This window comes from Nerophis ophidion, linkage group LG25 (genome assembly GCF_033978795.1).
Source record: "Nerophis ophidion isolate RoL-2023_Sa linkage group LG25, RoL_Noph_v1.0, whole genome shotgun sequence".
NCBI classification, from domain to species: domain Eukaryota; kingdom Metazoa; phylum Chordata; class Actinopteri; order Syngnathiformes; family Syngnathidae; genus Nerophis; species Nerophis ophidion.
Window position 1 is genome coordinate 4,895,696 of NC_084635.1, and position 12,992 is coordinate 4,908,687.

Genomic DNA, 12,992 nt, shown 5'->3' on the forward strand with positions numbered 1-12,992 from the left:
ACTTATATTCTTGTCTTCTTGAAAGATAGGAATCTATATGTTAAACATGCATGTATATTCATTAAAACACCTTCTACATGTCAACAAAAACGACACAATAAATATAAATTATATACTGTATATATAAATGTATGTATGTATATATATACGTATATATATATGATATGTGTGTATGTATATATGAGGTAGGTCACCTCGACTTGGTCATTTATTAAGTAATTGATAAACGTTGAAAACTTATTGGGGTGTTACCATTTAGTGGTCAATTGTAGGGAATATGTACTGTACTGTGCAGTCTACTAATACAATTTTTAATCAATCAATCAATCAAATCAATCAATGCCTACTGAGCCTATGGTGCTGTTAAGTTATTGTGGCTCAATGTGCCATTTTTTTCTTTTATTTTAATGTACTATTATTTAATATATATTATTGTTTTAGTTGCTGAAGAGATATTCCTGGCTCTGAAGTTGCTCATTGCTATTTTTATGTTTTTGTGCATTATTTGTTGCCGTAATCAGGTTACTCATCAGTTACTCAGTACTTGAGTAGTTTTTTCACAACATACTTTTTACTTTTACTCAAGTAAATATTTGGGTGACTACTCCTTACTTTTACTTGAGTAATACATCTCTAAAGTAACAGTACTCTTACTTGAGTACAATTTCTGGCTACTCTACCCACCTCTGCTTATTTAACATGATTCAAAGAAAACAATTGTGAACATTTTAGCCTCAACTCCCATCAAAGGCCAAACCCAGTAGATCCAGCTTACAAGATCAGTGCAATAAAACTGTAACTTTTTATTAATGTATTTTTTTATTAATATCAGTGACTTAGCAAATAAGGGCTAGGGATACGATTATGGCAAATTTTCATATGAAGTTCCCAGCCATTCATCAATTGCGATTTTACCTGCACCTCTTCGTGCAAAATGGACGTCCGGGCCCTATGGATAACGTGTGATCAAATTGTGAGGAGAGGCTTAAAGGACGGACAGGAACAAACTCAGATATTATTCATTCAAAGGGATGAACATTAATTCAGTTGGCATCACAAATGCTTGCTTACCTTAGATCAGTGTTTTTTTAATCATAGCCAAGAGCGCCCCCTAGTGGGACACCAATTAATTTTTTTTCTCAACTGTGGTCCGTATGGCTCGCAGCGGTATTCAGTTGCAATACGCTTTTCCGCCACTTGTAGCAGTAATGACGTTATCAAACAAACAGAAGAAGTCTGGAGCTAAAGTCATAGAGAAGCTTAAGCGCAAAAACAATGAATAAAGAGGTCAAGCTGTGTTTTCATTTGTACTTTAATGTTATTGACAGTTAAAATAAAGAAGTCGTTGTTTTTAATTTAGTTTATTTATTTTACACCAATGGATGGATGTTTTTCTAATTAGCCTGACCTAAGCCTTAGGCTTATTGGTTAAATAAATGCCACTCTTCATGTGTGATGAATACATGATTTCATATAATTTGACAATCAATCAATGTTTATTTATATAGCCCTAAATCACAAATGTCTCAAAGGACTGTACAAATCATTACGACTACAACATCCTCGGAAGAACCCAAAAAAGGGCAAGGAAAACTCACACCCAGTGGGCAGGGAGAATTCACATCCAGTGGGACGCCAGTGACAATGCTGACTATGAGAAACCTTGGAGAGGACCTCAGATGTGGGCAACCCCCCCCCCCGAGCGGGTCTAACATGATACTGTGAAAGTTCAATCCATAGTGGCTCCAACACAGCCGCGAGAGTTCAGTTCAAAGCGGATCCAAGACAGCAGGGAGAGTCCCGTCCACAGGAAACCATCCCAAGCGGAGTCGGATCAGCAGTGTAGAGATGTCCCCAACCGATACACAGGAGAGCGGTCCATCCTGGGTCTCGACTCTGGACAGCCAGTACTTCATCCATGGTCATCGGACCGGACCCCCTCCAAATGGGAGAGGGGGACATAGGAGAAAAAAGAAAAGAAGCGGCAGATCAACTGGTCTAAAAATGAGGTCTATTTAAAGGCTAGAGTATACAAATGAGTTTTAAGGTGAGACTTAAATGCTTCTACTGAGGTAGCATCTCGAACTGTTACCGGGAGGGCATTCCAGAGTACTGGAGCCCGAACGGAAAACGCTCTATAGCCCGCAGACTTTTTTTGGGGCTCTAGGAATCACTAATAAGCCGGAGTCTTTTGAAGGCAGATTTCTTGCCGGGACATATGGTACAATACAATCGGCAAGATAGGCTGGAGCTAGACCGTGTAGTATTTTATACGTAAGTAGTAAAACCTTAACAAGGTTGTGAACTGTAAGTATATTAGATATTATTAGTGAATATGATCACTAACTCAGTGTTAATACAAATACAAAAAGGTTAAGAACCCCTGCCTTAGATACACAAGCAATAGAATTGGCTTTTAGTTTGTTAATGTTGTTCACATTTACTCTGCTTAAGTACTACAAATCCAAGAAAGCTAATGTACTCTATGTTGGTAACAAGTGCATTGTTTGTTTTGGACACGTGTATTGTTTGTTTGTGTCTATCAGTCCCCAACATTTGTCTGCCAAAAGTAATTTATTTAGTTATTTTCAAGAAACCAGAATAACAAACCATTCTGTTTTCTATCCTTTTTTTTTAAGGTTACGACTTCTGCTCAGAGGGGATCATCTGTGGAGACAATTCTGAATGTAAAAATCGGAATACGAAAGCGGAGTGTGAATGCAAGAGCGGCTACGCCTCTATTCACGGGGATTCCACTTACTGCGAAGGTAGGATTTTAAAACTTCACTCTGCGCTTATTCGACTTCAAAGGACTCCTGTTGGGAACTCATTGCCATTTGGCTCGTTAAGAACATTTTAGATCATCGTATTGGAACATTTGCAGACTGTTTTGTGGAATTAAAAAGAAAGAACGGTCACAAAGATCTTGGTCGATCGTAAACTTCGACCTGGATTCCCTTTGAAGTTTGTGGAATGACAAGATAGTCAAGCCATTTTCTTGTGGTTCGTTTCTACCAAGTCTTGACAAACTGGCACTTTTTTTTCATCCGAGAGTATCGGCGTATCGTAATTTTCCAGTTAATTCCGAAGTGCTTTATCTAGGAGTGTCAGAGTTGCTGATTGTTGGACTTGGCGGGGCAATGACTTTGCCTCTGGATAGGACTACTTGCGATGGCGCTGTTGGTCACGTTTGATTAAGATGGATTGGCTTGCCAAAGAAGTCATTGACGGATTTTCTCATTGCTGATTACTGTCGTCTGTGGGGTCTGTGCCACCATGGACCGAATCCTCTAAACATGCTGAGAGCTGAGGAGCCTCAAGGCTTCCGGTCTTTTCGCTTCTGCTTGATCCGCGTGGTAAAGAGGTTTACTTCTAAGCTCTGCTCCAATCCAAGATTGTCCCACAACATATGAGCGAGAACGGGAAGACGCTGATTGTTGGCTCGACAATGGAAATCGTCGAGCCGTGGCGAGATCCATGTTTAGGGGTTTTCCTAAAAGGCGGCTCAACTTTCTGTTGCAAATTGATTAGCCGGAAGCCTCCTTCGACATTAAATACTGGGTTTGACAGGACTGCTCCATCACTTTCAAATTAGTGGTTTTGTATCAATGTTTAATGACATTGTGATTAATTAATTCCAAAAATAGGTACATGTGAGAAAGTTATTACATTAGATTCTGCAATCCTATTGGATACAAATTTGGGAATAGCAGGGTTAGCTACACACGTTACCGTATTTTTCAGACCATAAGGCGCACCATGTCTAGCATTAAAAGATTACAGTTGGTACAAAATGTGGCTGCTAGACTTTTGACAAGAACAAGAAAGTTTGATCACATTACGCCTGTACTGTATATACCTTTATATACATATATACATACATATATACCTGTACTGTATATACCTTTATATACATATATACATACATATATACCTATACTGTATATACCTTTATATACATATATACATGCATATATACCTATACTGTATATACCTTTATATACATATATACATACATATATACCTGTACTGGCTCACCTGCACTGGCTTCCTGTGCACTTAAGATGTGACTTTAAGGTTTTACTACTTACGTATAAAATACTACACGGTCTAGCTCCATCCTATCTTGCCGATTGTATTGTACCATATGTCCCGGCAAGAAATCTGCGTTCAAAAGACTCCGGCTTATTAGTGATTCCTAGAGCCCAAAAAAAGTCTGCGGGCTATAGAGCGTTTTCCGTTCGGGCTCCAGTACTCTGGAATGCCCTCCCGGTAACAGTTCGAGATGCTACCTCAGTAGAAGCATTTAAGTCTCATCTTAAAACTCATCTGTATACTCTAGCCTTTAAATAGACTTCCTTTTTAGACCAGTTGATCTGCCGCTTCTTTTCTTTCTCCTATGTCCCCCCCTCCCTTGTGGAGGGGGTCCGGTCCGATGACCATGGATGAAGTACTGACTGTCCAGAGTCGAGACCCAGGATGGACCGCTCGTCGGGACCCAGGATGGACCGCTCGCCTGTATCGGTTGGGGACATCTCTACGCTGCTGATCCGCTTGAGATGGTTTCCTGTGGACGGGACTCTCGCTGCTGTCTCGGAACCACTATGGATTGAACTTTCACAGTATCATGTTAGACCCGCTCGACATCCATTGCTTCCGGTCCCCTAGAGGGGGGGCGGGGGGGTTGCCCACTTCTGAGGTCCTCTCCAAGGTTTCTCATAGTCAGCATTGTCACTGGTGTCCCACTGGATGTGAATTCTCCCTGCCCACTGGGTGTGAGTTTTCCTTGCCCTTTTGTGGGTTCTTCCGAGGATGTCGTAGTCGTAATGGTTTGTGCAGTCCTTTGAGACATTTGTGATTTGGGGCTATATAAATAAACATTGATTGATTGATTGATTGATTAAATTCCTTTGATTTTCTCAAAAATTGACAGTATGCCTTATGTACATATTAATTCTGTTTGTGCTTAATGACCTTAGAGAAGTTAAGTCCCTACCTTTAGTCAAAAGTGATTTATGACCCCCCATAAAACAATGATTTATGACCCTCAAGGTCAAAGGTCAATGATTTATGAGGGGTCAAGTTCAAAGGTTAATGATTTATGAGGGGTCAAGGTTAAAGGTCAAGGTTAAAGGTCAAAGTCAAAGGTCAGGTTCAAATGTCAAGGTCAAGTGGGTGTGGCTTACCCGGAAGAGGGTGGAGTTAAGACCTGCGGTGGGAGTGGTTAAACCAGGAAGAGGGTGGAGTTTTAAACAGAAAGAGGGCAGAGTTAAGACCTGCGGTGGGAGTGGTTAAACCAGGAAGAGGGTGGAGTTAAGACCTGACAGGGAACAGAGGAGGGTTCAGTTTTTTTAAGAAAGCAATGTCATCTGAGCAGCATGTGACCATATATTTGATAGTTTAAATGTTTACGATCGTTTGAAACAACTTCCAGATTTCGATGTATTGATGGCTGGGAATGTTACGTGTGGAGATGTGGACACGCACGCACTTCACACACACACACACACACACACACACACACACACACACACACACACACACACACACACACACACACACACACACATTCGTACGCACTGTTATTACCATGTTATTAGACATTGTCTTAGTCATTATTTGGAGCTTTATACGTTAGCGTAAAGACTTTGTTCGATTCGGTCATGATTAGTGAAACGCCTGTTTCGATTGATAAAAATAATAAAACTTACATTGACGCTCCGCAAAAAAGTCGAGTGTTTCTAAATCGTATTCAGTTTTCAGCTAAAAGAAAGAAGAGACGGAAGCCCTTTCTCGATATTTTCATCGTTATCTACCGTGGATTGGGAAGTTTTTGGTGGACACGCACACACGCACACACACGCACACACACACACACACTTCACACACACACACACACACACACACACACACACGCACACACGCACACACACACACACACACACACACACACACACATTCGTACGCACTGAAACAACTTCCATACCTCACGAAAACATATTTAAACAGATGGAAAAAACTATCGCAGAACACAGTGTCACGTAGCAACTGGTCTTTACGATCGTTTGAATCAACAGGTCAGTTTGGGGGACAAAGGAGGGTTCAGTTTTTATGGGAGCTTGAGAATGTCGTATGAATAGCAACTGGCCACCTATCTGACGGTTTAAATGTTTACGATCGTCTGAAACAACAGGACACGCACGCACGCACGCACGCACGCACACACACACACATACACACACACACGCACACACACACACACACACACACACACACACACCATTACCTCTGCTTTACCACGTTATTAGACATTGGTTTAACTCCATTTAAGCATTTAAACGTTAAAAGCATTGCACGTGTACGACGTTGTAATACTTTTTTTTTACCAGCCGATGACGACGAAGTGAAAGACGATGAACTTTGCTTAAACGGTCTTACAAAGTTGGAAGATGATTATCGAGGTGTGTTTAAACCTTCGAATTATTTAATATTGTGTGTATTCATTATTTTGTTTTATAGAGGATTTGCCGTAAGATCCTAACGCGATCGTTTTAACACAATCGCAGTCTGGTGAGTCAAATGATTCTCATTTTACAAGAAAAAAAACATGCGGTATACGATACATATATACATATATTTACTTACAGATTTTCCGTTTACATCTCTTGCTCACTGGTCTCCCTTAAAGCTGGCGGGTCCGTCAACGGCCGTTCCAGGCAGAGGAGAAGGCTTGATTGCGCCAAAGACTCCAGACATCGAATCCTTGCTCCGAGGGGAAATCATCGAAAACGACGGTGAATGTCCGACAGGCACCCGCTGTAAGTTTTTCTCGTTTTCTGTAAGCTTTTTAAGATTCTCAGGAGCTTTAAAGAGCTCCTCTCATTCCAATGTCTTTCGCTCAAATGAATTTCGCGCCTAAGGGGAATGGGCGGGGACTGATTCCGGAGGTGGGCGGTTGTTTCCGCCAAGCAACCTTCTGGTTGAAATGGAGTGTGGATCAAGATGGATCCCTACTCTATATTCTTTTATTTAACCCAATGTTTTTTAAATACGTGTATAATGCTTTATATCCTATGGGTTGTGAATTCCATCCTACAATATCTTTCAAGGAACCCAAAGAAATGTTACCACACCTCCCGCTTTATTTATTCTATAGATTGCCTGAACTATTTCATAAACTAAATCTTGTCTTGTTTCTGATGCTATGTTTTTTATGCTCATCAATGCACTGTTGGACTGCGAGCACACAACTACTTTCCTTGCTTTGTTTTCCTCTATCCAGTTAACTGCCATATAAATTGCTACCAATTCCCCCGTAAAAACAGATAGTTTATCACCGATTATTTTATTTAATACTATGTTTCCTTGTGGGATAACTGCTACAGCTCTTACCTTTATTTTTTTTATATAGTTTTTGATGCATCCGTATATATCATATCTCAATCCATTTTTCTATCCGGTAACTATTCAAATTTCTATTCTTTAGTAATTGCATGTTTTCTTTTGGGTTATCAAACATCCACGGTGGTATTGCAGGCATTGGTACTGTAGGACTAACTTTAATATTGTCAATTTTAACTTTATTACATATGTCTCCTATAATCCACCCAAAACTATTCTTTTTTTGTTTTCTCTTTTTCTTGGCAGATTGGTAGCACTGGACAAGTCGGATATCCTTGCTTGGATCCTTTTAAAGTTGCCCGATAAACTGCTGAGAGTTGATCTCTCCTCTTGTCCAAAGGTTTTTCGTTCATTTTTACTTGTAATACTGGCACTAGGGTTGATGTAGTAGCTCCACAACATAACCTTAAAGCCTGTGACTGGATCCGGTCTATTTTCCCAAGTCATGTTTTTGAAGCAGATTGGTAAATAATGCATCCGTAATCAATAACAGATGGAATTAAAGTTATAAATATATACATGTATTGTTTTCAACGTTAACCTATCAGCCCCCCAATCATTACCCCTCAAAGACCTCATTATATTTAACACCTTTTTACTTTTTCCCCTATTTTTTTATTTTCCGGAAGGAACACTCCTGAAGGAATAAATAAAGTACTATCTAATCTAATCTAATCAAATCTATTTTGCTGATGTGGGTTGACTAGTTCATATTTTTATCAAACCATATTCCTAAATATTTAAATACTTGTACCTCTTCTATATTTTCACCTTAGAGTTTTTATTTGGAGCTTGTTTTGTACTTTTGTCTTTGTAAAATGTATGACTTTTGTCTTTCCAACAGAGAATCTTAAACCTCAAGCCGTTCCCCAGTCTTGAACATTATTTACCACTTTGTTAGTTTTTTGATTATTTCTTTTGACTCTAAATAATATACTAGTCTTTCATTAATCTTTTTTTTTTCCATTACTTTTCCCCAAATTTATAATTTCCTGCCTCTTCCGGGTCTTACCCTGACTTGCATATTGGAATTGTTACCGCTAATTTTCCCCTCTGCCGGTCATTCTCCTTCTTCATATATCCTGTCATATCATTTCAAGACCACTTCTTTGACGATGCCACCTAAGTTTTTGATCATTTGATAACCCGCTAGGTCTTTCCCCGGTGACGTATTTTTAACCTTTTTCAAAATTCGAACCATTTCATTCAAAGAAAATGTCATATCCATAGTGTTGGTAAAGCTATTAACGTTGTCTTCCATCATTTCCCCAATATTTAAACTCATTGTTTTTTCTCTCTTTTGTTTTTCCACATTTCTCAAATTATCATTACTGTACACTTTAACACATTTTTTTTGCTAAAGGTTCTGCTGTTTCTTTACCCGTGACTACATCTTCTTTAATAAATGTGACACATCATCCTCTTTACCCTTCATTCCTATCTTTACGAATCGTTATATATCCTTTTATTATAAAGTTTAATTTTGGCTTCAGCCCTGTTTCTTGAATACAAATTATACGTGGTTTAGTTTTCATATTTTTAATATATCCCTTTAATTCATGTTCGGTTGCTATCAAACTTCTGGCATTCCACCGGACCATTAACAGGGTGTTGGAATGTGGTAACATGACTCCGTCACGTCTACTCTCCGTAGTACAGCTTGCACCCGGTACCAAGATAGTTCTTTCAACAACTTTGATGCTGCTTTGACAATTATTTTGATCTTCTCAGTCTTATTTTTACTTTCATTTTGTATCAAAGCTGAGTTGTGCTCTCTGGTTTATTTTGCAAATGAACCGACAGAACATGATCATGTACAAGACTCGCCTACCCACAATGCACTGCAGCCCAACGCTCCTGGTCGGATGTTTTTTTCGGGGTTCATGGAGAGATGCGGTAAAGAGTGGTAGCCAAGACACACGGTCACACACGGTCACACACGGTCACACACGGTCACACACGGTCACACTCGGCAATTATTTTGACCTGGGGAGCAGATATAGAGGAAAAAATGTGTCTGGGGGGCCGGGATATCTGATTTTCAGGTACAAAAAACTTCACAATGACACAAAATAAACACAACAGTTAAACCTCACACTAAAATCAAGACATTGACTTGTACGTTCAAAAGACAGAATAGAACAAGTCAAGACATGCAATGCCATCTACAAAATGTTATGTAAATGTTAGTCATTACACACGCGGCTATGGTTTTGATGTATTTGTTACAGACATGTTTACGTCAAGTAACATCACATGGTTCCATTTGCACCTTTCAACAAATCTGAAAAGGAATATTAAGAAGTAAAACTTATATTTAATCCTACCTCTTCTCCGAGCACACGGTGACTGTACATACGGGTCGAAAAATGTTGACCTAATTCAGCATTTCTCAAAGTGTGGGGAATAGAGACATGACAGGTGGGGCGCGAGGAAAGGGAGGACATTTTTTATTTTTGATTTTTTTTTACTATGCTTTCATTTTCTATACACACTGTAAATCACTTTGTGATTCTGTCTGTGAAATCCGCCGTATAAATAAATGTAAATTACTTATTTTTCCTGTAGGCTTTAAATTTCTCGGCAGGAGCGAAAGTTTGACAGACATAGCAACAGTAACTTTTGCAGGCAGGGCTAAGAGGAACAAACTTTCGCGCGGATGGGTAGCAGGCTAATGTGCGGACCACAATTACACAAAATGGATACATTTGCAACTCGCACCTCAAAGGTCTGCGGAGAAACAAAAATATGACGGGTCTAATCAACCAAAAAGTCAACCTAAAAGAAAATATGGCGAAGGGTATCTTGCTCTTGGATTCACGGCAGCGGAGGTGGGGGCAGAGGAGAGACCCCTGTGTGTTCTTTGTCTAAAACGGCTAGCAGCAGACAGCATCAGGCCCAACAAAGTAAAGAGACAACTCGAGACCACACATGATGTCCAATAAATTGTTTTGTTGGGGCGATGGGGGTAGGTGGGCCTTGAGTCTAAAGTGCTGATGACAGAAAAAAAAAAAGTTTGAGAAGCCCTGACCTAATTGTACGGATCTCACTTTAAACGGCAAACCGATCATTTAAATGTTTTCACTTTGAATATGAAACGAGGAGTAAAATGTACAATGTACAATATTATCAATTATTTCACAAGGACATGTTTTAAGGATATTGTACAGTATAATTAAATCTAAAATGAATGTGATCACTTTCAGGATCATTTTATTTTTAGCCAGTAAACAACTGTTATGTACTTTTGAATCGGGTTTTCAAAAAAAAAAAAAAGGGAGGGACAATCAAGGATCAACAATGGCACGACTTTCACTAACTTGCGTGAGGTCAAAAGACAAGAGATTTTAGACCAATGCTGCTTTGGATCTGTTCCTGCTAAACTAGTAAGTGACTTTCAATGCTCAAATCAGAATAATAATACTAATTTTAGCTACTGGAAATTTGTGTGGTGGCAATAAATACCCACCAGCGCGATACTTTGCAGTTCCACACTGACCAACCACGCAACAAACTCAAAAGAACTGTACAAGGAAAAAACAATGCAGTGACTTCAAACTGCAAATATAAGGTTTGAGTAAAATATGTAGGTTGGTGTGAATGTTGTCCGTCTATCTATGTTGACCCTGCAATGAGGGGGCGACTTGTCCAGGGTGTACACCTCCTTCCACCCGATTGTAGCTGAGATAGGCGCCAGCGACCCCCACGTCCCCAAAAGGGAATAAGTGGTAGAAAACTGTGGAAAGTTCAGTAATACAGAATCATTGTGGCATTATCGTGTCAGTTGGACGCTATATGCGCTAGTCCTCATGGTAAATGTGGTTTTCCTTTTGGGAAAACGCCATCGCTTTGGTTCACTGGTGCGGCCAATATAAACCAAAACTGAAAGTTCTTAAGTGGGGGTTTAAGTAGAGTTTATAAATCTTGTATCTGTGCCACATATAGCCTTATTTCAGTGTCAACAGTCTCCAGCTTACTTGCTACACATGTTTTGGCTCTGCCCATCCCTGTGCAGTTATTGGACTGATATTTTTAATACTTTGTCTGTTGTTGTAATTACCTACTAGGCCTTCTTTGCCTTTATTTGTTGTTGTATCTTTATGTTAGCAATTGGGACTTTTTGAATGAAATTGTCTGTGGCTCCATGTTAACGAAGTTGCCTGTACTATTTGACTGATGCATTTTATTGATTGATTTATTAGCAGTAATTGCACAAAGGCATTCTTCTTCTTTTAGTTTTCTGACAGCACGTAGGCGTTCGCATCAACTTTCGTCTTTTTAACAAATGGGTAAAGGGGGGATGATGTATGCCGTAAAACTAGTTGGCACATTTAATATTTAATAATAATGAATATTGTAAAATTCTATAATTTTTGTTATTTAAAGGGGAAAACCCGATTCAAAAGTACATAACAGTTGTTTACTGGCTAAAAATAAAATGATCCTGAAAGTGATCACATTCATTTTAGATTTAATTATACTGTACAATATCCTTAAAACATGTCCTTGTGAAATAATTGATAATATTGTACATTGTACATTTTACTCCTCGTTTCATATTCAAAGTGAAAACATTTAAATGATCGGTTTGCCGTTTAAAGTGAGATCCGTACAATTAGGTCAGGGCTTCTCAAACTTTTTTTTTTTCTGTCATCAGCACTTTAGACTCAAGGCCCACCTACCCCCATCGCCCCAACAAAACAATTTATTGGACATCATGTGTGGTCTCGAGTTGTCTCTTTACTTTGTTGGGCCTGATGCTGTCTGCTGCTAGCCGTTTTAGACAAAGAACACACAGGGGTCTCTCCTCTGCCCCCACCTCCGCTGCCGTGAATCCAAGAGCAAGATACCCTTCGCCATATTTTCTTTTAGGTTGACTTTTTGGTTGATTAGACCCGTCATATTTTTGTTTCTCCGCAGACCTTTGAGGTGCGAGTTGCAAATGTATCCATTTTGTGTAATTGTGGTCCGCACATTAGCCTGCTACCCATCCGCGCGAAAGTTTGTTCCTCTTAGCCCTGCCTGCAAAAGTTACTGTTGCTATGTCTGTCAAACTTTCGCTCCTGCCGAGAAATTTAAAGCCTACAGGAAAAATAAGTAATTTACATTTATTTATACGGCGGATTTCACAGACAGAATCACAAAGTGATTTACAGTGTGTATAGAAAATGAAAGCATAGTAAAAAAAAATCAAAAATAAAAAATGTCCTCCCTTTCCTCGCGCCCCACCTGTCATGTCTCTATTCCCCACACTTTGAGAAATGCTGAATTAGGTCAACATTTTTCGACCCGTATGTACAGTCACCGTGTGCTCGGAGAAGAGGTAGGATTAAATATAAGTTTTACTTCTTAATATTCCTTTTCAGATTTGTTGAAAGGTGCAAATGGAACCATGTGATGTTACTTGACGTAAACATGTCTGTAACAAATACATCAAAACCATAGCCGCGTGTGTAATGACTAACATTTACATAACATTTTGTAGATGGCATTGCATGTCTTGACTTGTTCTATTCTGTCTTTTGAACGTACAAGTCAATGTCTTGATTTTAGTGTGAGGTTTAACTGTTGTGTTTATTTTGTGTCATTGT

General features: G+C 39.3%; 1 protein-coding gene across 1 annotated transcript in view; it reads left to right on the top strand.

Annotated features, from left to right (window-relative positions):
* Window positions 1-12,992, top strand: part of LOC133543114 (protein kinase C-binding protein NELL1-like) — an 881,729-nt gene that overhangs the window by 400,414 nt on the left and 468,323 nt on the right. Inside the window, exon 12 of the mRNA XM_061887562.1 lies at window positions 2,640-2,768. Within this exon, the coding sequence (XP_061743546.1) occupies window positions 2,640-2,768 (129 nt within the window). The remainder of the gene's footprint in view (window positions 1-2,639; window positions 2,769-12,992) is intronic.